We start from the raw sequence: 25,952 nt of genomic DNA on the forward strand, positions 1-25,952 counted from the left end.
CCCAAGGCCAGAAAAAGCTGGGCTTCCGGATACCGTGGTAATTAGAATTTCTACTTGACAGTCCATATTCCAGGACGTCCCCCTCTAGACCGTACACTTGTTGTAAGCAGGGAATGTATCTATTATACCGCTATATTGGGCTCTCCCAAGCGCTTAGTACAGTGCTCTGCACAAGGTAAGCGCTCAATCAATACACTGTAATTGGTTTTAAAAATAAACATTGCTGACAATTCTCAAGAGGAGAAAATATATTCGGATCCCTTTTTTTCTAGGTAGCAACTTACTCCCCCTGGTTTTTCCTCAGCACCGTGACTAATTCTGGTTCAGCTGCAAGACAATATATGATTCCAGCACTTCAGGACATGGTGCAAAGTGCTGTATTTTGAAGGGGGTGAGAAATATAAGGCCCCTACAACCTTACCTTTGACAGCTTTTCTTGCAGTTCCTGGATTTTGATCTGCTGCTCGGCATTGACCTATAATTAAGAGTCCAGGAAGTAAAGCCAAAGACAGAAATGTCCAAACACTGACTGCGCTCCTACTAGGGTGTTTATTTTCGTCCTGCTTTCTCGATGCCTTCTTGATGGGGGTAACTGAGGAAAACGGCAGTGACTTAAATCTGTTCCTTAATCGTCTCTGCTGCTCTTCATCATTCATAACATCGATCGCCCCGAAATATAAGTGAACGGTCCAAGGAGACCCAAAGACGCTCATTTGGAAAAAGAACAAGAAACCTGGTTGTGGGTTTTTTATGGTATCCGTTAAGCGCTTACTATGTGCCAAAGCCGTTGGACACGAGTGAATCGGGTTGGACAAGGCCCCTGTCCAACACGGGACTCACAGCCTAAATAGGAGGGAGAACAGGAGAACGGAGGCACAGAGAAGTTAAGTGACTTGCCCAAGGCCACCCAGCAGACATTTGGTAGGGCGAGGATTTGAACCCGGGTCCTCTGACGCCCCGCCAGACCCGTGCTCTTTCCACTGGGCCACGCTGCTTCTCTTTGGTAGCTATTTTTCCCCAACGTCCGAGCACCACAGTGCCGTTATCAGCTCAGACCGACGGTCGACTCGGTCCGCTGTTCTATCCGCCAGAGGCAACAGGTGATCCTCGGAGGCCTGAGAGCTTAGTACAGTGTTCTCCACCCGGGAAGCTCTCAAATACCGTCAACTGATACATCTGGACTATCTACACCTACTCACTTTCCCCTCTAATAACCTAGCGTGGCGTCGGTGAACCACATTACGCTCGGGGTGGATTTTATCCCTGCGTGACCACTGACGCGGTAGCCGTGTCCCCTGTTAGACCCTGAGCTCCTCGATGGAGCTGGCACTCTTTCGAATTCTCCCAAGTGCTTAGTGCAGTGTTCTGCATGCAGCGGGTGCTCAATAAATGCTACGGATCACTCAAGTTAGTTTCTAATAAACCCAGACCATCTGTTCCCCCAGGAAAAACGAATGGCTTTTCATTCCAAGATGGCGGCCCTCAGCCCCTTTCCCCGGCCACTTTTAACTTCTCCCCCTTAACACGCATTTAACGACTGGTAACCTTATTAACGAACATACCTTCTCCAGTTTGGTATGTAGCTCTCCTACTTCAGCCTTGCCTTGATCTTTAGCCTGGAGTTGAAAAGACAAAATGATTTCTCAGGCTGAACGACAATTTCAGGCGCGACGCACTTTCAGAAACTTTACCTAGTGGGCTTTATCCAGGAACTGTGGACATACATACTTCCATTCTGTCTCTGCTGCAAGCGCCACCGGCTTTCTCGTCCTCTGTATCGTAAGCTCGTTGTGGGCGGGGAATCTCTCTCTTTACTGTTCCTCCGTACCCGCCCAGGTGCTCACTACAGTGCTCGGCACACAGTGAGCGCTCAATAAATACGATCGACCGACTGGCTTTCAGTGGCACCCTGTAATCTCCCAAACTGCTTTCCCTCCCTTCGACAAAACCAGAGTACTCTTTCCCCTTCACGGTTTAAACGAAGCGTCCAAGAACTAGAACTTTCTAGGGTGGAATTTCCCACCTTACCTTCTGCAATTTATTGTTGCATTCTGTAGCTTTGCGCTTGAACTCTTCAGCGGCTAACCGAGACTCCCTCAACTCAGACTCGTAGAGATCGCTTCGACGGCGGGCGGAGACGAGGTCCTCTTCTAACTGATTCATCATCAACCGCATCTCTTCCACCTGGGCCTGATACTCCTAAGGAGGCGGAAAGGGAAGAGTGAGTTACGCCTCCGAACCCGATCGATCAAACGATTGTATTTATTGCGCGCTTCCTGGGTGCAGAGCGCTGTACTAAGCGCTTGGGAGAGTACAATAGGACAGGGTGGGTAGACACGATCCCCGACGTGGAGTTTACAGTCTAGAGAAGGGAAAGAAAATGGAACGGAGCCCTTAAAGGAAGGGGCTGAGAAAGTCTAATAAAGGGAAAGTCGAGAAAGAGGATCATATTATTAAAACTACCAGGGGAGGTCACTAAAAAATAGTTTTAATGAATGCCTTCCATAACCTACAGATCTCTACGATCTGTGCCTTGGGAAAGAGTCCCCTTAAAAACTAACATTCTTCAGATGACAGGCCCAAACTGCTTACATGTCATTTTTCTGCAATCATTCGGGTAGATTTATCCAATTCACCACCTTGTGGGTCTGCCAAACTACTGGCTAGAACACTCTTTCAAAATGAATCCCTCGGCCGGCTCCCGTACGGGATATTATTTCAGGCGCCAGTGACAAGGATCGGAAGAGAAACCCATATCATGCCAATTCTTAGTCATTAATTTCTCTTGAGGCAACTCTGATAAAATCCAGGACCGCGCCCGAACTTCTCCATCACGACGGAAAGCCGAGGGGCCAGAAAATTGGGAGGCGGCATGGCCTACAGGATAGAGCCCAGGCCTGGGTGTCCGAGACCTGGGTTCTAATCCCGGTCCCGCCACTCGTCTGCTGGTGTGACTTCGGGCAAGACACTTCACCTCCCTGTGCCTCGGCTTCCTCAGCTGTAAAGTGGGGATTCAAAACCTGTTCTCCCTCCTAAGACAGCGTCCGACCTCATCAACCTGTATCTACCCTAGCGCTTAGCGCGCTTGGCACAGAGTAAGCACTTCACAAGTTCCATTTAAAACAATCATATCCGGCCAAAAAGGATAAATTACGTTGTCCCGAGCCCGCTACCGCTACATTACCCAATAGGGGGCTGCTTTGAAAAACTAGAAGAGGAATTTTCTAAAAGCAAAAACCGCTTCCTGTTGGACTAACTGTGATAAAAGGCAGGGGACTGAAAAACTCCGAGGGAACTCGGCGGGAGTGGTGATGGAGCGACTGAAGTAGAGCACGATCAAAGTGGATGAGTGTTTATTTGGGGTGGCTCTGATAGGCAGGATGGCACCATTTATTTTTTATGATATCTGTTAAGGGCTTACTACGCGTCCAACACCATTCTGAGCGCTGGGGTAAGTACAAGTTAATTAGGCCAGTCAATCGTATTTCTTGAGCGCTTACCGTGTGTGAAACACTGTACCGAGCATTAGGGAAAGTACGATATAACAATAAATGGATACGTTCCCTGCCCGTAACAAACTTCCAGTCCAGAGTGGGAGACAGGCATTAATAAAAATAAATTACAGCTAGGTACATATTAGAGGTCTGTACATAATTACAAGTCAGATTCAGTCCCTGTCCCGCAAGGGGCTCACAGTCTAAATATGAGGAAGAGCAGATATCCCTGTCATAGAATTGAGGAAACTGAGGCCCAGAGAATAATAATAATAACGTTGGTATCTGTTAAGCGGTTACTATGTGCAGAGCACTGTTCTAAGCGCTGGGGGAGATACAGGGTCATCGGGTTGTCCCATCGGGTTGTCCCACGTGGGGGTCACGGTCTTCATCCCCATTTTCCAGATGAGGTAACTGAGGCACAGAGAAGTGAAGTGACTTGCCCACGGTCACACAGCTGACAAGTGCCGGAGCCGGGATTCGAACCCCTGACCTCCGACTCCCAAGCCCGGGCTCTTTCCACTGAGCCACGCTGCTGTAGTGACTCGCCCAAGGTTCCCCCTCAGGCGAGCTTGGGATTAGAAGCCAGGTCCTTCTGGCTTCTAGGCCTCTGCTCTCTCCCCTAGGCCACGCCGCTTGTCAGCAGCAATCCGCGGAAAAGTCTTTAGAAGCCATTCCACGGACCCCCCAGCCCCACGGCACTTACGTCGCATCTGTAATTTATTTCTATTAATGCCTGTCTCCCCGCCTGTGGACCGTAAGCTCGTCGTGGGCAGGGAATGCATCCGTTTATTGTTATACCGTACTTTCCCAAGCGCTTAGGACAGTGGTCTGCATACCGTAAGCGCTCAGTAAATACGACGGAATCGCCGCCGGGGCAGGCCGAGGGCGACGTTCACAATTCGAGCGGGGCGGCACCGTGACCCCCAGAGAGCTGACGGCGTAGCAGCCTCGGGTCCCCCGGAGGGAACCGACTTGACCCGCCTGCAGATTGAACGTGCCATTTCCTCGACTGCTGATTCCCCCCGCTTCCTTAAAAGGGCCCAGGTTCACACCTGGCTAGCCGTTAAACGGGGGAGGGGGGAATTCCGGGCTGTTCATTCCTGAATAAATCCGACTTCGGGATCAGGCCCCTGGAGGGGAAGGATACCGGGGGCATCACCGGAACCTCCTCAGTGGGGTGGGATCCATCGGCAAGCTTCAGGTTCATGATCTGTGTTTTCCACCCCGCCCTGGAGGACCGCGGCGGGGCCAAGCAGCGCGGCTCAGTGGAAAGAGCCCGGGCTTAGGAGTCAGAGGTCATGGGCTCTAATCCCGCCTCCGCCGCTTGTCGGAATTAGAACCCGGCCGTGCACTTAGAGGGCAGGATTGGGGGTAATTTTTCCACTGTTCGCAGCAGTTGAGAGCGAAGCCGGAGCTCCCTGGGAGCTTGTCCCTGAGCTTTGTTCAGAACGGCGCTTATGGCCCTGGATGATGAAAAGCAAACCGCATGTTCCTACCCTGGCACCACGGAACCCCATTCCCCAAGGTGGCAAAGAAAATGCCACATTTCCCCATTTTCAAGAGCTTTTCAGCCGAAAGGACGGGAAAAGGGTCAAGCCTGTGGGGGGAGGCGGGAAAACCCATTTGGGGAATCCAACCCCTGGAGGGGCCATCGGATCCTTTGCAAACCAGCAGCCCACTGACCCTTTCCCCACCGAAAAAGATCTTTTAAAAAAAATAAGTATTAAGCCTTTACTATGTGCCAGACACGGTACCAAGCCCTGGGGTGGATAGGAGCTAATCAGGTCGGACCCAGTCCCTGTCTTCCATCCCCATTTGACAGATGAAGTCACTGAGGCCCAGAGAACTGGAGCAACTTGCCCGTGCTCTTTCCACTGAGCCACGCTGGGGATGGAGACCGTGAGCCCCACGCGGGACGGGGACTGGGTTCAACCTGATTAGCCTGTATCTACCCCAGCACTTAGAACAGTGTCTGGCACATAGTGAGCATTTGACAGATACCACACTGGTAATAATAATATTTGATGAGTGTCTACAGTGTGCCAAGCACTGTTGTGAACACTAAGGTAACAAGATAACCGGGGGGTCGGACACAGCCCCCGTCCCACATGGGGCTCGTGGTCTCAATCCCCATTTTACACACGAGGGAACTGGGGCGCAGAGAAGCCAAGGGATCTGCCCTACGTTCACAGAGCAGACGTGTGGCGGACCTGGGATTCGAAGCCACGTCCTCTTAAAGGCCTGTGCTCTTTCCACTAGGCCACCCTGGAACCGAAAGGGGTTCTAGTCCCTCGTCAAGTCGGTCCAAATACCCAGAAGACCGAAGAGGAGAGAAAGGGCGGTGTTTAAGCCGAAGACGACTCCGCGGCACGATTTCAGAGGGATGGAGGGCTGCAAGAACAACCGGCGTGAAACCTAAGCGGCGTTATCACGAAAGAATGCTAAGAGCATTATAAAATGGATGACTGAATTTACTGACTTTGGCTGGGTAATCCATCTGAGGGATCTGCCGACCGCAGGGATCACGTCTACCGATCTCTACCGAGAAGCAGCGTGGCTCAGTGGAAAGAGCGCGGGCTTGGGAGTCGGAGATCACGGGTTCTAATCCCGGCTCCGCCGCTAGTCAGCTGTGTGACCTTGGGCAGGTCACTTCACTTCTCTGTGCCTAAGTTACCTCATCTGTCAGATGGGGATTGAGACTGTGAGCCCCATGTGGGACAAACCGACCGCCCTGTATCCCCCAGCGCTTACAACAGCGCTTTGCACATAGTAAGCGCTTAACAGATACCACCATTTATTTTATTTTACTGTACTCTCCCGAACGCTCAGCACGGCGCTCTGCGGAGAGTAGCGCCAGATGAATACCATCGACTGATTGGTATTAGATTGTAAATTCCCCAAGGGCTGGGACCATGTTTTAGACTTATAGTACTTTCCCAAGTTTCTTCTGCCACGCGGAGTAGCAGCTCGATAAATATTATTACACGAATGAACGGGTGAGAGAGTCGGGTCTGATGTATTTTAAGCAGTGCTGTTTAGAGAAGTCTTTACTTCATTATCTTGCTAAGTGAGCTCAAAGACAATTACATACAGCGAATCAGATAAATAGATGCTTAGAAATTAAATTTAGCTAATGTACCTAGCCAGGGAGGCTTTGGAGAAGCAAACAGACGCTCAACTGTCGAGTGAACATTTGGGTAAGTCAATGTCATAAGGGGGAAGGATTAAAAAAAAAAAATTAACATGACTGACAATACTGGGTCTATTTTCCTTTCTTCAGGTTTAGTTTTTACTTTCCCAAAGTAAACTAATTCTCTCTCTCTTTATATATATACACACACGTACATATATATCAAGGGTTGTTTTGGTTTGTCCATCGCTTACGTGGTTGATAGGGTCAAGATATAAAGAAAGAACCATTTTCTCCCAACATTAAAACCTTAGACTTCAACTCTAATATTGAAAGTTCCAATTAATTAAGTCTGATTTTTCTGACTCTCTACGCATGTCAGTGGGAGCGTGAAACCCAAGAGGAATTTCTGGGCTCTCTCAACTCCAAGGGGGACGGGGACCGGGTCCAACCTGATGAACCTTTGGCGACCCCAGCGCTCGGAGCAGCGCTTGACACATAGTAAGCGCACCGCAGATACCATTGAAGTAAACAAAAACCATCACCAGCCTACGCCTTTTCAAAATGTCCTCGTAATTCCGCGTTTCTAGAGCATTCAGGAGTTCCAACCATTCCCTCCGGTGGTAAACACACAGCTTTCGTTCCCCCGGGGATATTTCCGGAAATGGATTTGAAAAGATAAGAAAAACCTTAACACTTGCCGTCTCTGAGGAGGCCAAAAAGAGCATTTGTGGCTTACTCTGCTGTCTATTATTTGAAATCCTCTAGGGCTTGAATTTGCTCCAAGAATTTAATAGCTCTGCCCACATTTAAAACAAATCCTTAAAAGTCGCAAAACACATGAACCCGGGGAAATGTCATCTTCCAAAGGCCCTGCCAAACGAAATCCGGAACCCAGAGAGGGCCGAGAAAACTGCCAAGGACCCCGTCGGTTTCTTTCGACTTTACAAATGGGTAACTGATATTTGCTCCCGTTCGTCCCAGAGCTGAAAGAGTACCGCTTGGCACTTGATATTTAGCTCTCGAGTTTCTCATCGTCTTTTCGTTAGAATGTCTATTAACGGCTTCCAAGAGAAACAGAGAAAGTGGTTAGAAAACATCGAAACGGATCCTACCACAAAGAGGACTAGCCGTTAAAAATTACGAGGCTACACGGGAAAGATTCAGACCGCTAAAGCCACAGTCCTTTCCCCGCACTGAGAGGGAGTTTTGGGAACGGGATCCTGGCCTTATCACCGCTCGGTGTGTCGGTTTCACTTAGCCGTTCAAGTCGCTGATTTTTTCTGGAGAGTCTATTCTAGAACACTTCTTTACATAAGGGCGATGGTTTATTCCCCCCTCCCCTAGATTTTGAAAACGGAGAATTTGGATCTGGAAGGCAATGAAAAGGCTTGAAAAGAGTTGTCAAAAAGCGTGCTTTCGCTCAAAGATGCGCTCGCCCAGCACCTGGTGACTGTACTTTCAACAGATTTCTCACATGTATTTTAATTGATTGCAAACTTTATTTGAAACCCCGGAAAAATCTAGTTTGGGAACACCAAAAATATCAGGCCCTTGCCGGTGCCAGAACAAGAAAGAGCTATCTGGAACGGTTAGATTAATCACCCTCTTTCCCGGGGAAGCGGTTCTACCTGTTCTTTGATTTCTTGCAGCTTTCGGCTCTGCTCTCTGATGTCGTGAAGGAGCTGCAGTGCCTTATCATCTTCCTGAGACACTTCCATCCGGGCTTGTTCCAAACTTCGCTTTAAGCTCTGCAGAGAGCAAAATTTTTCAATACATCGACCTCTCAGATCTAGACCCTCACGGATCCTGCTCGGTTTGAGACGCCTAATTGGGAGCAGGCCAGGGCTGCTCGACGCGGCTACTGAGAAAACGGGTTCCGTTCGAGCATCCAGGAGATTCAGACGGAGGATCGACGGTAACGATTTCCGGTCTGGGCCTGCTGAATTCCCATTTTCCCTCCGCCTTCGATCCTTGAGCGGTTCCAGGTGGCCGACTACTCTCCTCTGATGACCGACCAACCACCTACCCCAACATTAGTTGTTCACACGTTCGGGATTCCAAACCCAGTCACTTAAACCACTCCGTATACCACACCAGTCACATTTCTATAAAAAAACCAATCAGCGGTGACTTCACTCTCCAGCTCTCTCTTCCCCGAAGTAACAATGCCCGTTTTATTATAGGACGTATGCTTTCAACTGGTCTATTTCTACCTCCTGCCGCTTGTTTCTTGCTTACTTTTCACCGAGGATTCCATAATACTTTGCAGACATTGGGAAAAAAAAAATATATATATATATATATATATATATATATATATATATATATATATCTCTTCACCCACCACTGAAATGCAGCCAATTCTGAAATGGAAACAGCAATTATTCTCAAATCAGCTCTGCCATACAGGTTTCCTCACCCATTGTGAAAAACTGAAGAATGTGTGATTGAAGCTTCAGGGAATGTTTTAGTGGGGCAAATTATAAATAGTTGAGAAAAAATCTTAAAGGGGCAATAGAGAGGACACTTCTAGTCCTTGCTATACGAGTCAGGGACTCTTTAACGGCACTTCATCGGAGCCTTGAAATTCCAGTGCTTCTAACAGCACCGGGGCCACTAAGCTAGGACTTGAGTTCCAGGTCAATTCCAAGTCACCAGGAGCATCCTGGAGAATCGCCCCAAGTACCAACCAAGTCCGTCCCTGACCGGAGAGGTTTTCAGATTTCGAGAAACGAAAATTCACCGCAGTCTGCTGCCACAGATCTCCCTGGTGCATCAAGGATCCCCACTAATGCGCTTCCAGCCTCTTCCCACTCATCTGAACTTCGTGCTTTTCGTGTCCTCGCTCCTAACGAGCTCTCGATTCACAGCCCGCGAGGACCTCTCGCTCACCGTACAGGAATAACTCCCCCTCTCTGCCCACCTTCTACCTGGTCCCAAGTCTGGGTCGCCCAAAGATACCATCGTGGAACAGGAAAATGGAGATCAACGGCGGTGGCCACCTCAAGAGAAAAGGACTAGGGGAAAGGCTCACACTGCATTCTGTGATGTAAGTAGCCAGGTCCTGCTCCAGGAGGGATCTCTGGGTCTCAGAAGCTTTCAGCTCCACCTCTTTTTGACTAAGCACAGCCTCCACCTCAGACACTCTCCGATGCAACCGCGTCATTTCCTGCTCCATCTGCAACAGATACATGGGGGCGTTAAAAGGGACGGGAGGGCCGATCTCGGCGGGGAACGTCAGGGAGGGTGAAATTCAGAGGGCCGTCGATCGAGGCCCCTCGGAGGGGCGGGCCCGGAAATGATCCACCACGTGAGGTCTGGATGGAAATACCATTGTCTCCGCTCCCGGGAACGCACGGTTCTTCTGAAAGACGGGCACCACCGCTAAGTCACTCCGTTCATTCACGCCGCCGGGTCACCTGCGATCGCTCCTCTAACCCAGTGAGCCAAGAAGCCCCGACCGTCATCTGTCACCTGTTTTGGAGGCCGGGTCCCTTTAGCTTTATCCCAAATCCATCTTGGGGCAGGGGACCGTCACCCCCCCATCGCCTCGGGAGGAATTAGAGGCCAAATCTAGGAGCGGACAAGGAGCCAGAAAACCGGGCTCTCCTAAGAGTCTCAAGCGAGCGGCGGGTCTGAGGAGGCTCCGGTGAGCTCCCCCGCTCCCCGAACGCGGATGGTTACGGCACGTCGGCGGCAATCGGGAGGGCGGTGCCGGTTACCGAGGCTTAACGACTAAGAGAGACTTCCGGTCATTCGAAGCAGACGGGCTCGTGAGGACGGACCGTCCCTCCGGCCGGAAGAAGCGGCGGCCGGGGCCGTGCTGAGGGAGAGCGTCCTCTTAAGATCAGCCGATCCAGAGCCCAGCCGAGGCCTCCCTCTGAGCGGACGGAGGAGCGACTTCAACGCGCCGAAGCCTCTCGTCGGATCAGCGCAGGAGGCGGCGCTTGGCCGACGCTGGCCGGAGGATCCTGGAGCAACGAGGGAGGCCAGTCGCAAAAATAAATACCTTGTGGCACTTGTCCTGGGTGTCTTGGAGTTCTTTGCTCTTGAAGAGGAGTTTCTTTTCCATGGAGCTAATCTTGGCAGGAGAGTCTACACCGGGTGTCCCGGACCTGGACCAAAGGACGAGAGTCAAACACGTCAGTGGGGACCGAACTCGAAGCGGCGCGGCCTAGCGGACGGAGCCCGGGCCCGGGAGTCAGAAGGTCACGGGTTCTAATCCGGCCTCCGCCACTTGACTGCTGGGCAGCTCGTTTCACTTCTCGGTCACCTCATCTGGAAAAGGGGACGAAGACCGCGAGGCCGATGTGGGACGGGGACCGTGTCCAACCCGATCGGCTGCATCCCCCCGGCCCTTAGTACGGTGGCCGGCACACAGTAAGCACTTAAATATCGCCATTATTATTAGCATTCATTATTAATCACCAAAGCGGGATGGGGGGGGGGGGTCTCATTCCGAACCCCAAAGGGCGAAAGAGAAATGAAGGAGAACGCAAGGGTCGCGCTTTTAAAACAACCTTGGTAAATAATAATAATAACTGTGGTATTTGTTAAATGCTTACTACGCGCCAGGCACCGTAGTAAGCGCTGGAGTAGAAACAAGGTAATCGGGCTGGACACGGTTCCGGTCCCAGTGGGCAACCGATCTGGGAATCTAAATGTTTTTGCCCGACAAAGAGACCTGACCGAACTGGTCTTCCCTTGAACGTACCCACAAGAGAAGCGGCGTGGCGTAGCGGCTACAGCCCGGACCTGGGCGTCAGAAGGTCACGGGTGCCAATCCCCTCTCCTCCGCTTGTCTGCCGTGACCTTGGACAAGTCACTTCACTTCTCTACGCCTCAGTTACCTCAATTTGTAAAGTGGGGATTAAGACTGTGAGCTCCACGTGGGTCATGGACTGTGTCCAACCTGATTCGCTTGTATCTGCCCCAGCGCCCTATACAATGCCTGGCACAAAACGCTTAACGAATACCATAAAAAAAAAAAGAAATGAAAAGCAGCTTGGCTTACTAAGAGCACGGGCCTTGGAGTCAGCAGGACCTGGGTTCTAATTCCCGGCTCCGCCACTTATCTGCTGTGTGACCTTAAGGGAGAAACACCATTTCTCTGGAGCTCAGTTCCCTCATCTGTAAAATGGGGATGAAGACGGTGAGCCCCATATGGGACAGGGACTGTGCACAACCTGATTGGCTTATATCTTCCCCAGTGCTTAGTCCGACGCCTGCACATAGTAAACGCTTGGCAAATACCTTAAATAAATAAGAGACGCTAAAAATACGTGGGTTCACTCCAAAGGCAACGGCCTGTGGAAAAATGGGAAAGGCCGGTAGATTTTATCGGAAGGTTCCGTCGCAGAGCCTTCAACACGTCCGGGGCGATCGACGGCAGCACTGAATGTCTCGTAAAGTGCCGCTGTGTTTAAAAAAATGGATTTTTCTTATTTTGAAAACACTCGTTGGGCATTTTATTGGAGGTCTCCAGCCCGGCAAAGGCTGAGCGAAGGTCACTCTGTTCACTGCTTACAAATCAACCAGAGCCAACCACGGGTGGGGTCAGAGTTCGGGAACTGTTACCGACGGAAGCTGTGATAGATGTCAGCATCTACAAGTCCATACAAAGGGTCACTGGAGGAAAGGTTTATTATTGTTATTAATAATAATAACGGTGGCATTTAAGTGCTCACGTGTGTCATCGCACCTGGAGAGTTTCCAGTCCTCTACCAGTCTCGGCTACGGGAGGGAGAGTCAGAAAGAGGCCTACCCATTCCATTCTTAGTTCAGGCAGTGGCTAGCGAGCGGCAGGACACCGGCTACGAGGCAAAACTCTCCCGTGCCGGGCGGCGGCGGCACGGGAGAGAGTCGAGGGCGGAGACTCGAGTTTACTGCGCGGAAGGAGGCGATGGTCAACGGCTTCTGGATTTTTACCAAGAAAACTCTACGATCTGCTCCCGGAACGACTGCGGATGGAGGTGGGACGTTCTGGGAGAGACGGGTCGGAGACGACTCGACGGCATAAGGCAAGGCGGTTGACTGAGTGCTTACTACGTTCAGAGCACTTTTCGAAGCACTCGAGAGAGTGTGATACGATATATTTGGCAGAAATATTCCCCGTCCGCAAGAAGCTTCCAGTCTAGAGAGGTGAAACTGACTTAGTTCTTAGACGGCTACTAGGAAACGCCTCCAGGCCTGGCGCCTCCTGTTTCCCTAAGGAAGGGCACTTCCTCCCCTTCTAAACTGGAAGCTCACTGTGGGCAGGGAACGTGTCCGCTAATTCTGTTGGACCGGACTCTGCCGAGCGCTTAGTACAGTGCTCTTCGCTTAGCACGCGATAAATTCCGTTCATGGTTTGACTGATTGATTCCATTTCGCCGTTGCTAAGTCTTCAAGGTCTTCACTGTTTACAGGTTCTATGGAAGGCAAAGTGATCCATGGCATTTATGCATAAATCTATAATTTACTTATTTATTTATGTATATTGTCTGTCTCTCCCTCTGGACTGTAAGCTCACTGTGGGCAGGAAATGTGCCTTTTAATTGGTATACTGTCCTCTCCCAAGCAATTAGTACGGTGTTTTCCACACAGTGAGCGCTCAATAAATACGAACGAATGAAAGCAAATGAAGTTCTTGGAAAGAAGGCATTTTATACATTTTTTTGGGGGGTGTGTGTGTGTGTGTGTGTGTGTGTTTTTAAAGAGATGGCTACTGAAAAATCCACCTAAAAAGCATACTCAAATGCTACACCAAAAATCATTTCACTGAAAACAGCTGGCAGTAGGGTTTCCACCAGTTAAAGTGTTGCCAAAATAGCAAACGTGGTAGGTGGAGAGAAGTCCTGAGCATCAACAGGAGAGCTTTCTTGGCTCCATGTCCCTGTGGTCATTTGAAGAAACTCGTGAAATTAGACTGTCAGCTCGTTGTGGGCAGGGAATGTGTCTACCAGCTCTGTCGCACTGTACCTTCCCAAGCGCTTAGTACAGTCCTCTGCCCCTAATAAGCGCTCAGTAAGCAGCCTGGGATAGTGGATAGAGCATGGATAGAGAGCGGATAGAGAGTCAGAAAGTCACGGGTTCTAACGCTGGCTCTACCACTTGTCTGCTGCGTGACCTGGGGAAGTCACTTCACTTCCCGGGGCCTCGGTTACTTCATCTGCGAAACGGGGATTGAGACCGTAAGTCCCACGGGGGACAGGGACTGTGGCCAACCCGGTCTGCTTCTGTCCACCCCAGCGCTCAGTACAGTATCTGGCCTAAAGTAAAGTATTTATTAGTAATAAATACTGTAGATTTTATTTGCCTACGTAACAGAATTTTGCCCGCATAATAACAGAAGAGAGTTGCCTCATTTCATGGCTATCAAAGTTCTGGTTCCCACCAAACTCAGTCATTACCGGGGATTGCATGGTTTCATTATTATTAATAATAATAATAATAATAGTATTGGTTAAGCCCTTACTATGTAACGGGTGCTGTACTAAGCACTGGGGTGGATACAAACAAATCAGGTTGGACAGAGTCTCTGTCTCACGTGGAGCTTAGTCTCAATCCCCGTTTTCCAGATGAGGTAACTGAGGCCCAGAGAAGTGAAGCGACCTGCCCAAGGGCACACAGCAGACAGGCGGCAGAGCCGAGATTAGAACCCACGACCTATCTCCCAGGCCCATGCTCTACCCACTACGCCAGGCTGCTTCTCTATGATTTTCTGAACCACTGCCAAAAAAACCCCAAAACGGATACCCAAGCATCAGTCTTTCTGATTTTGTTTTCAGAGCTCTTCAGAGGTTTCCGTTCTTTAAGCTCTTGAACTGAACCCCCAGTGACTTTTTTTCAGAAAAACTCTCAACCATCAGATTCTCCCTCAAAGCTCGTGGTGACAGGGGTTTCTAAGTACCAAAAGCCAGCGTGACTCAGCGGAAAGAGCCCGGGCTCGGGAGTCGGGGGTCATGGGTTCTAATCCCGGCTCTGCCACTTCTCAGCTGGGTGACTTCGGGCTAGTCACTTGGCTTCTCCGGGCCTCAGTTACCGCCTCTGTAAAAGGGGGATTAACTGTGAGCCTCACGTGGGACTATCTGATTACCCTCTACCCCGGCGCTTAGAACAGTGCTGTGCACATAGTAAGCGCTTAGCAAATACCAACGACATCACTTCATCCTAGTCTTAGCGGTTCTATTAAAAACGGAGAGAATTCCCTACTCTCCCTCTTCTCTTCCCCCTCTCCCTTCCCCTCCCCTCAGCACTCTGCTCCTTTGTGTAGATTTTCATTCCCCTATTTATTGTGTTAATGAGGTGTCCATCCCCTTCATTCTATTTATCGTGATTAAGTTGTCTTGTTTCTGTCCGTCCGTCTCCCCCGCTTAGACCGTGAGCCCCTCAATGGTTTCATTATTATTAATAATAACAATAACGTTGGTATTTGTTAAGCGCTGACTATGTGCAGAGCACCGTTCTAAGCGCTGCGGGAGATACAGGGTCATCAGGTTGTCCCACGTGAGGCTCACGGTCTTAATCCCCACTGGACAGATGGGGGTCACTGAGGCACCGAGAGGTTAAGCGACTCGCCCAGAGCCACACGGCTACTTCTCCGGGCCTCCGTTATTTCATCTGGAAATGGGCATTCAGACTCTGAGCCCTCTGTGGGCAGTACATATTGGGCAGGGACGGTCTCTAGCTGTTGCCGCCTTGTATATTCCAAGCGCTTAGTACAGTGCTCTGCACAGCATAAGCGCTCGATAAATACTATCGAACGAACGCTCTTACGAGGGAGCTATTCCCGGTGGTTCCTGACACCCGGAGGGCCGTCGTCGAGCTTCCGCGGTGACGCCACCGACGACTCTCCCCGGGGAAAACTAGAAACATCCAAGGTCCGACCGGGAGAAGCGGCGTGGCCCAGTGGACGGGGCCTGGGAGTCAGGAGGGCCTGGGTTCTAATCCCGGCTCTGCCACTCGTCTGCTGAGGGACCTCGGGCAAATCACTTCACTTCTCTGTGTCCTCGTTAGCTCATCTCGCCTCAGGGATCTCATCTATAAAACGGGATTTGAAACGGTGAGCCCCGACCTGAGACAGGGATTGGGTCCAACCTGATTTGCTTCATATCCACCTCTGAGCTTAGTACGGTGCCTGGCACAAAGTAAGCGCTTAATACCATTATTACTATTATTATTATTAATGAAGAGCCTCTCCCCCACAACTCCCTGTAAAGTTTATCTTTGGAGAAGATGTCTACACACAGGGCAACTCCCACAGAGGATTAAATTGGTCCTGGGGGCTCCGACACACGGGAAGGGAATGTGTCCGCTTACTGTTGCATCGTACTCTCCCAAGCACTCAGTACAGTGCTCTGCGCACAGTAAGCGCTCAATAAATACGACCGACGAGCGCCTTGGGCAGGTCCCTTCACTTCTCTGTGCCTCAGTTACCTCATCTGTCAAAACGGAGATTAAAAGATGCGAGCCCCACGTGGGACAATCCGATCACCCTGTATCCACCCCAGCGCTTAGAACGGTGCTCTGCACATAGTAAGCGCTTAACGGATACCGACATCATCATCATCATCATCATCATTATTATTATTCGTGGCTTAGCGGAAAGAGCCCGGGCTTGGGAGTCCGAGGTCGTGGGTTCTAATCCCGGCTCCGCCGCTTGTCTGCTGTGTGACCTTGGGCGAGTCCCTTCACTTCTCTGTGCCTCGGTTACCTCATCTGTAAAAACGGGCATTAAAAGATGTGAGCCCCCCGTGGGGCAATCTGATCACCCTGAATCTACCTCAGCGCTTAGAACGGTGCTCTGCACATAGTAAGCGCTTAACACAAGGGACTGTATCTGCTGCCGGTTTGTCCACTCGAAGCGCTTAGTACGGTGCCCTGCACGTAGTAAGCGCTCAATAAATACTATTGAATGAATGGACAAATACCATAATTATTAACACTCTGGTATTTCCCCTGTCCTTAATCTATTTCCGTGCCCGTCGCCTCTTGCAGACTGTAAGCCCGTCGTGGGCAGCGACCGTATTCGCCGACTCTGTTGCGCCGTCCTTTCCCAAGTGCTAAATCCAGCGTTGGCCGCGGTCCACGCTCGTCGGACACCACTGGTTGATTGGTGCTTTTAAAATAGTAACATCCCATCTATTCTACTCAACGTTCTCCCCACGCGAGGCGGAGCGCAGGTCGCCGTCAAATGGAGAAGCGGCACGGCCTCGTGGAAAGAGCCCGGGCCTGGGTTCGTTCATTCACTCACTCGGTCGTATTTACTGAGCGCTCACGGTGTGCGGAGCACCGTACTGAGCGTTAGGAAAGTACACTTCAGCAGCCGAGAGAGACGATCCCTGCCCACAACGGGCTCACGGTCGAGAATGGGTGGGGGGGCGGGGGGTCAGACACCGAAACAAGTAAACAAATAAATGGAAGGGCTCGGCCGACCGCCTGCTGTGTGACCTCGTGCAAGTCACTTAACTCCTCTGTGCCCCAGCTCTCCAATTCTCCCTCCTACTTAAACTAATAATGTTGGTATTTGTTAAGCGCTTACTCCGGGCCGAGCCCTGTTCTAACTGCGAGCCCCAGACGGGGACCGTGTCCAACCTAATTCACACGTGTCTACCCCAGCACTCAGAACAATCTGCGACCCGTAGTAAGCGCTTAACGCCGTCCCGGGAGTCGGGAGGATCTAGGTTCTAATCCTGGCTCTGCTACTTATATGCTTCACTTCTCTCGGCCTCTGTTCCTTCATCTGTAAAATGGGGATTAAAACTGTGAGCCCCACGTGGGAACGGGGACTGGGTACAACCTGATTACCTTGTATCTACCCCAGCGCTCAGTACACTGTCTGGTACATAGTAAACACTACGAGAAGCAGCGTGGCTCAGTGGAAAGAGCCCGGGCTTGGGAGTCAGAGGTCGTGGCTTCGACTCCCGGCTCTGCCGCTCGTCAGCTGTGGGACTGGGGGCGAGTCACTTCACCTCTCTGCGCCTCATTACCTCATCTGGAAAATGGGGATGAAGACCGCGAGCCTCACGTGGTGGGACAACCCGATGACCCTGTATCTCCCCCAGCGCTTAGAACGGTGCTCTGCACATAGTAAGCGCTTAACAAATACCAACATTAGACTGTAAGCTCATTCCGGGCGGGGAACGTGGCTGTTTTACTGTTCTATTGCACTCTCCCGAGCGCCTAATACAGTTCTTTGCACCCGCTCAGTGTTCCATAAATTCATTCAATCGTTCAGTCGTATCTATCGAGCATTTACCGGGCGCGGAGCACTGTACTAAGCGCGCGGGAAGGTACGACGCAGCAGTAAAGAGAGACAATCCCCGCACGCAAGGAGCTCACATTCTAGAGGGGGGAGACGGACGGACGTCAACACAAGTAAACAGACTGCGATATAAATAGATAAGATAACAGATCCGTACACAAGTGCTGTGGGGCGGGGAGGGGGAGAAGAGCAAAAAGGAGCAAGTCAGGGTGACGCAGAGGGGCGTGGGAGAAGAGAGGAGAGGAGGGCTTAGTCCGGGAAGGCTTCGTGGAGGAGACGGGCCTCCCGTCAGGCGTCCAAGTGGGGGAGAGCGATTTCCTGATACGGGGAGATTTTAAACAACCCCAAGAGGGGGCCGGCCGAGCGGCGAGCCGCGGCGGAATCGGGGTCCGAGAGCATTAGCCCAGTCAGTAGCACCGAGCTCCCAGAGATGGAGAAGTACGACGGAGGCGCTAATAAAAGAACCGTACAGCCTGCCCACACTCCGGTTGCCTACTCCTCCCGGCCGCATCTTTGGTACGCAGCCAGCTATCCCCATGGAGAGAAACGAGCTTCGAGCAGCCGAACACCCACACGCAGCGGCTCTGTCTCTTAATACACGAAGGCAAAGTTGGATGATTTCGCCTTCTGTTTTCTGGAAAATTTTACTCCCGGATCCAGTTTTTTGGACGGAATACAAACGTATTTTACATTCCACAGAGCCGGAGCATTAATCGAGGCGCCCGTCTAGATCGTGTACAGGGAAGGGAGAGGGCTCGGGGTGCCGATTCGTGCACTCGACTTTGAAAGCATTTTAGGGGCGACCCTGACGTTTCCCTTCGATTCATTCATTCGGCGGTATCTACTGAGCGTTTCCTGGGTGCGGCGCACGGCGCCGAGCGCTTGGGAGAGGACGATGTTACAACACACAGAGCTTACGGTCCAGAGGGGGGGGACGGACACTCGTATAAATAAATCGATGACGGATGCGGATATTATGAGTGTCGCGGGGCTGGGAGAAGGGGTGAATAAAGGCGGCGGGGCGACGCAGAAGGGAGCGGGAGGAGAGGAAAGGGGGGCTTGGTCTGGGAAGGCCTCTCGGAGGAGATGGGTCTTCGAGAAGGCTTCGAAGACGGGGGAGAGTCATTTTCTGTCGGAGTTGAGGAGGGAGGGCGTTCCAGGCCAGCGGGAGGATGTGGGCGAGGAGGTGGCGGCGAGAGGGACGAGATCGGGGCACGAACTGTGCCAGGATGCAGCTGTCCAGATAAAGGCCCTATAATTCACCCCTTCTCCCGGCCCCAGCACTTATGTCCAGATCTGTCGCTGATTTATTTATATTTATGTCCGTCTCCCCCTCTAAGCCGTAAGCTCGCCGTGGGCCGGGAATGTGTCCGTCTACCGTAACGCCGACCTCTCCCAAGCGCTCGGCACCGTGCTCTGCGCCCAGAAAGCGCTCAGTAAATACGACCGAATAAAGGAATTACGGATAGGCCCTGTGAACGTCTAATAGGAAGAGGCCGTAAGCTTCCTGTGGGCCGGGGACGCGTTTCGACTGAATCCGTCGTGCTGGACTCTCCCGAGCGCTTTCCGCGGTACCCTTCGGGCGATGAACGCTCGGTAGATTCGCTGAGATCGGGAGCCCGCTTCGGATCGGCTGAGGCGGCGCTCGGGATTATCGTCCTAGAAGCAAGTACATCTGCCCAAGCGCTGACCTAATCGCGATCCTTAAGGTAACTGGCTTTAAAAGAAATCGATTCGTCCATCTGTTTTTGTGGAAACGAGAGCCCGCGCTTTAAGAGAAACACTTCCTAGACAAAAATCGGAGCAGGAAGCACAAAAATGACTGAGGGCTCACCTCCTCCCGGAGGCCTTCCCGGACTGAGCTCCCCCTTCCCCTCCGCCCCTCCTCCCCTCCCCACCGCCCCGACTCCCTCCCTCTGCTCCGCCTCCTTCCCCTCCCCAAAGCACTTGGGTCTATTTGCGTCTATTATTTGTCTATTTATTTTATTGATGCGTATACATATCTGTGATTCTATTTATCTATCCTGATGGTACCGACGCCCGACTACTCGTTTCGTCTCGCCGTCCGTCTCCCCCTTTTCGACCGTGAGCCCGTCGTTGGCCAGGGACGGTCTCCATCCGTGGCCGAACTGTACGTTTCAAGCGCTCAATAGAGCGCTCCGCACACAGTAAGCGCTCAGTGAATGCGACTGAATGGATGGATGAAATGACCCCCCCTAGAAGTGGCGTTTAAGAATAAGAACGGAGAATCAAAATGAAGTATTTCCCGGGATCTACTTTAACTCTATCCTCAGCCCTAAAAATAAACGTAATAGGGTGCAAAAAGCTCGTGAACATTTTGTTTCCAAAAATATGTTGTCTTTTAAGATTTGCTATTCTCGGATTTATCGACTCGCTCGCTCGATCTTTTAAAAAAAAAAAATCGGTAATCCTCTGATGTTTTCAAACACCACGTATCCCCCTTTTAGAGTTTCTAAGGAACTCGTCTACCAGCTCTGTTTTAATGGTCTCTCCCATGCTCCCGGTACAGCGGTCGGCAGTCGGAGCAAGGAACGACAGCTACAACTGCTCTGCACTGCTTGCGCTGCTCCACTCATTCATTCAATAGTACCTATCGAGCGCTTACTGCGTGCAGAGCACTGTACTGAGCGCCAGGAACGGACAAGTCGGCAACGGACAGAGACGGTCCCTGCCGTTTGACGGGCTTACGGTCTAGTCGGGACAGACAAGAGCGATGGCGATAAAAGAACGATGGCGACGTGAAGCGGCGCGGCTCAGTGGAAAGAGCCCGGGCTCCGGAGTCAGAGGTCACGGGTTCGAACCCCGGCTCGGCCACTTCTCAGCTGTGTGACTTCGGGCAAGTCGCTTCACTTCTCGGTGCCTCAGTGACCTCATCTGTAAAATGGGGATGAAGACCGTGAGCCCCACGTGGGACGACCTGATTCCCCTGTGTCTACCCCGGCGCTTAGAACGGTGCTCGGCGCATAGTGAGCGCTTAACAGATACCAACATTATCATCATTATTATTAGAACATGCGGCTCAAGTCATTTCTTCCAAAAGGCTCGGTTCTGGGCGGCGGCAAGTGGAGGGAGGGGGTGGTATCTGTTTATTGTCTACTGTGTGCTAGGCACTGCGGTAGGGCCGCGTTAATGATGATGATGGTGATGATGGTATTTTTAAGCATTTACTATGTGCCAGGCACCGTTCTAAGCGCTGGGGGAGACTCAAGGTCATCGGGTCGTCCCACGTGGGGCTCCACGCTTTTCATCCCCATTTGACAGATGAGGGAACGGAGGCCCGGAGCAGTAAGGTGACTTGCCCAAGGTCACGCAGAACCGTGGAGGAGGTGGGATGAGAATCCAGATCCTTCTGACTTTCGGGCCTGGCGCCCGTTCATGTTCTTTTCCCTTTTCTCTCTTCTCTTTCATTCAATAGTATTTATTGAGCGCTTACTATGTGCAGAGCACTATACTAAGCGCTTGGAATGGACAAATCGGCAACAGATAGAGACGGTCCCTGCCCTCTGACGGGCTTACGGTCTAATCGGGGGAGAAGAATAATAACGTTGGTATCTGTTAAGCGCTTCCTATGTGCAGAGCACCGTTCTAAGCGCTGGGGGAGATCCAGGGTCATCAGGTTGTCCCACGTGAGGCTCCCGGTTAATCTCCATTTTACAGATGGGGTAACCGAGGCCCAGAGAAGTTAAGCGACTCGCCCACAGTCACCCAGCCGACGAGTGGCAGAGCCGGGATTCGAACCTATGACCTCTGACTCCCAAGCCCGGGCTCTTTCCACTGAGCCACGCGGCTTCTCTTCTCTCTCTCTCTCTCTCTCCATATGTAGCTATATAGTACTCTCCCAAGCACTTAGTACAGCATTCTGCACCCGTAAGTAATAATAATGGTATTTATTAAGCGCTTACTGTGTGTCAAGCACCGTTCTAAGCACTGGGGTAGTTATAAGGTCATCAGGTTGTCCCACGTGGGGCTCAGGGTCTTAATCCCCATTTTACAGATGAAGTAACTGAGGCACGGAGAAGTTAAGTGGCTCGCCCAAGGTCACCCAGCAGACCGGGGACGGAGCCGGGATTAAAACCCACGTCCCCTGACTCCCGAGCCCAGGCCCTTTCCACTAAGCCACGGTCGATAAATAATAACGATGGCGTTTGTCAAGCGCCTACTATTCATTCATTCAATAGTATCGACTGAGCGCTTACTATGTGCAGAGCACCGTGCTGAGCGCTTGGAACGGACGATCCGGCAACAGATAGAGACGCTCCCTGCCCACTGACGGGCTTACGGTCTAATCGGGGGAACCGTGTGCCAGGCGTTCAACTAGGCGTCGGGGCGGATTCAATCGAATCAGGTTGGACACGGTCCCCGTCCCACGTGGGGCTCACGGTCTCCATCCCCGTTTCCCAGCTGAGGGAACTGAGGCAAAAAGAAGCGACGTGACTCGCCCAAGGTCAAGCAAAAGGCGAGCGCGGAGTCGGAATTAGAAACCGCGACCTTCCGTCGACCGACTAGGCCACGCTGTTGGGGTTTGGCGGGTGACTCCCAAGCCGCACATTCGAAGCGGTGGCCCCTCCGGGCACCTTACACCGGACCTTCCCCCTCTAGGACACGGAAAAGCCAAATCCCCCCTCCTCCACCGCTGCGGAATGCCGGGGGATGGTTTTCTGGAAGTGTTGGGATACCACCGGCTGTTAAATGGACCTCTTCCAAAGGGGCCCGAAAAAGGGAACGGAGAGAACTGGCCCGCGCACGGAAGCGGCGACTGGATTTTGGGAGTGGCGGCGGACGCCGCAGAAGGGTCAACGGGGCTAAATGATAACGACGGCATTCGTCAAGCGCTTACCATGTGCGGAGCGCTGTTCTAAGCGCTGGGAGGGCTACAAGGTCATCAGGTTGTCCCCCGTGGGGCTCACGGTCTTCAACCCCTTTTTACGGATGAGGGAACCGAGGCCCAGAGAAGTGAAGCGACTTGCCCGAGGTCACACAGATGACAGACGGCGGAGCCGGCGTTAGAACCCACGACCTCCGACTCCCAAACCCGGGCTCTTTTCACTGAGCCACGCTGCTTCCCTGCTTTTCCACCTAAAGCTCCCTTAAACTCAATCCGGTGTGGTACTTACTGAGCCCTTACTATGCGCACAGCACTCTACTGAGTGTTTGGGAGAGTTCAATACAACAGAAATGCCGAGCTCTGTGATAATAATAATCACGTTGGTATCTGTTAAGCGCTTACTAAGCGCTGGGGGAGATGCGGGCTAATGAGGTTGTCCCACGTGAGGCTCACGGTCTTCATCCCCATTTGACAGATGAGCTAACTGAGGCACTGAGAAGTTAAGAAGTTAGAGAAGCGGCGTGGCTCAGTGGAAAGAGCCCGGGCTTGGGAGTCAGAGGTCGTGGGTCCGACTCCCGGCTCCGCCGCTCGTCAGCTGGGTGACCGTGGGCGAGTCGCTTCACTTGTCCGGGCCTCGGGTCCCTCGTCTGGAAAATGGGGATAGACCGTGAGCCTCACGTGGGACGACCCGACGACCCTGTATCTACCCCAACGCTTAGAACGGTGCCCTGCACCTAGTAAGCGCTTAACAAACACCAACGTCATTATTAATCTCTAGGGCAGCGGCACGGCCTAGCGGCAAGAGCCCGGGCTTGGGAGTCAGAGGCCGTGGGTTCTAATCCCGGCTCCGCCGCTCGTCTCCCGCGTCACCTCGGGCGAAGCGCTTCGCTTCTCTGGGCCTCGGTTGCCCCCTCTGGAAAATGGGGATTAGGACTGGGGAACCCCATGTGGGACAGGGACCGTGTCCCACCTAATTACCTTGTATCTACCCCGGCGCTCAGAACAGAAAGTTCTGCCTGAGAGAAGACCCGGGAGAGGGAGTCGGCCTCCGGCAGGAGGGGGGACCGGACACAAAACGGGTGGCAGCCGCCGGGGGTGCGACGCTCCACCGAGCAGCCCGGCCGGGCGCCGGTCGGAGGGCCGCACTGGGTGCCCGCCGTGGGCAGGGCACCCGCTGAGGGCAGAGCGCGGTGCCGGGCCGCCAGGAGCGTCCCGTCCCAGGAAAAAGGCCTCGACTCCGTCTCCGTCTCCCCCGATTAGACCGTGGGCCCGTCAGAGGGCGGGCACCGTCTCTATCCGCTGCCGATCTGTCCACCGCGAGCGCTTAGTACGGTGCTCTGCACGCAGTGAGCGCTCAATAAATACTACTGAACGAATGAACAGGGCTCGGTGCACAGTAAGTGCTCAACAGATACCACCGTCCTCATTATTACTCTCTGTGCTAAGCGCTTGGGAGAGTCGAATCTAGCACAATTATCAGACAGCTAGCCCACAACAAGGTCTAAAGGGGGGGACCGCGGTCAGCGGTAACGGGGACCGTCGACCGACGTATCGTGTACGCCGAGTATTTACCGCGTGCGGCGCGCTGGACCCGGCGGTTGGGAGAGCACAGGAGCGCAGCGTCGATGGCCGTGTCCCCCGCCCACTCCCTAAAGGGGGGACACGGACATCAGGAGAAATAAACGGACGACGGATGCGGACGTGAGCGCCGCGGGAGTGGGGGAGGGGTGACTGAAGGGAGCAGATCCGAGTGCAAGGGGGATGCAGAAGGGAGTGGGAGAAGAGGAATAATGACGATGATGACGGCATCCGTCCGTTCGTTCGTTCGATAGCATTTATCGAGCGCTCACCACGTGCAGGGCGCCGTACTAAGCGCTTGGAACGAACACGTCGGCGACGGACAGAGACGGTCCCTGCCGTCTGACGGGCTCCCGGTCTGATCGGACGGGCTCCCGGTCTGATTTGTTAAGCGCGTCCTCTGTGCCGAGCACCGGGGGAGATACGAGGTCGTCGGGTCGTCCCGGGTAGGGCTCGCGGTCTTAATCCCCATCTTACAGATGAGAGAGCTGAGGCACGGAGGAGTGGCCATTTGCCCCAAGTCACCCAGCTGCCAGGTGGCGGAGCCGGGATTAGAACCCACCGCCTCCGACTCCCGAGCCCGCGATCTTTCCACCGGGCCACGGGGAGATGAGCGTTCGGCTGGGGGACCGCTAAGGTCTGGCCGCAACAACTCCGAGGGCCCGGGAGTCTCGGCCGGAGCGAGGTCAGAAAGGACCGGAAACGAGGAGGAAGATCGACCGATCGATCAGTGGGATTTACTGAGTGCCTACCGTGGGCAGAGCTCTGTACTGAGCGCTTGGGAGAGGACGGCATAACGACAGACACACTCCCTTCCCACAGCGAGCTCACAGCCCAGAGGGGGAGACAGACGCGAATATAAACGATAACAATAACGTCGGTACTTGCGGAGCGCTTACTACGTGCCAAGCACCGTTCTAAGCGCTGGGGGAGATACAGGGGAACGAGGCCGTCCCACGTAGGGCTCACGGTCTTCATCCCCGTTTTCCAGACGAGGGAACTGAGGCACAGGGAAGTGAAGTGACTCGCCCACAGTCACGCAGCTGACGAGTGGCGGAGGCGGGACTCGAACCCACGGCCTCTGACCCCCGAGCCCGGGCTCTTGCCACCGAGCCACGCCGCTCCTCTAAGAGAGGCAGAAACGAAGAGGGGGCCGGGGAGAGGAGAGGGCTGGGGCCTAAGGGGGGGGGGGGGCGGGATGGGGCAGGTTCGGGCCACGTTTCCCCTCTCCTCGATAATGTTGGTATCTGTTAAGCGCTTACTACGTGCCGAGCACCGTTCTAAACGCTGGGGTGGACCCAGGGTCATCGGGTCGCCCCACGTGAGGCTCGCAGAATCTAAATGTCCGTTTTACAGATGAGGTCACAGAGCTGCCAAGGGGCAGAGGGGGGGATTCGTACCCATGACCTCGGACTCCCAAGCCCGGGCTCTTCCCACTGAGCCAGGCCAGGGGCTGCCCATCCGGCCCTCCGTCGCCTCGCCCGCTCCTACCTCACCTCGCTCCTCCCCTGCCCCGAGCCGGCCCGCTTCGCTCCTCTAGTGCCGACCTCCTCGCTCTCCCCTCCATCTCGCCGCCGGCCTCCCGCCCACGCCCTGCCTCTGGCCTGGAACGCCCTCCCTCCTCGGAGCCGCCGGACCATGACTCTCCCCTCC

At 53.0% G+C, this 25,952-nt stretch overlaps 1 protein-coding gene across 9 annotated transcripts in view; it reads right to left on the reverse strand.

Annotated features, from left to right (window-relative positions):
* Positions 1-25,952, reverse strand: part of CIT (citron rho-interacting serine/threonine kinase) — a 165,091-nt gene that overhangs the window by 80,803 nt on the left and 58,336 nt on the right. For 8 of the 9 annotated variants that reach the window (XM_029051843.2, XM_029051851.2, XM_029051834.2 and 5 more), the window contains 6 exons: positions 10,640-10,745; positions 9,665-9,808; positions 8,259-8,378; positions 2,029-2,199; positions 1,563-1,616; positions 422-475 (listed from right to left, as the gene is read on the reverse strand). In XM_029051843.2, coding sequence (XP_028907676.1) covers positions 422-475; positions 1,563-1,616; positions 2,029-2,199; positions 8,259-8,378; positions 9,665-9,808; positions 10,640-10,745 — 649 coding nt within the window. The remainder of the gene's footprint in view (positions 1-421; positions 476-1,562; positions 1,617-2,028; positions 2,200-8,258; positions 8,379-9,664; positions 9,809-10,639; positions 10,746-25,952) is intronic. The other variant, XM_029051857.2, reaches the window with a different exon arrangement.

Source organism: Ornithorhynchus anatinus, chromosome 2 (assembly GCF_004115215.2).
Source record: "Ornithorhynchus anatinus isolate Pmale09 chromosome 2, mOrnAna1.pri.v4, whole genome shotgun sequence".
NCBI lineage: Eukaryota > Metazoa > Chordata > Mammalia > Monotremata > Ornithorhynchidae > Ornithorhynchus > Ornithorhynchus anatinus.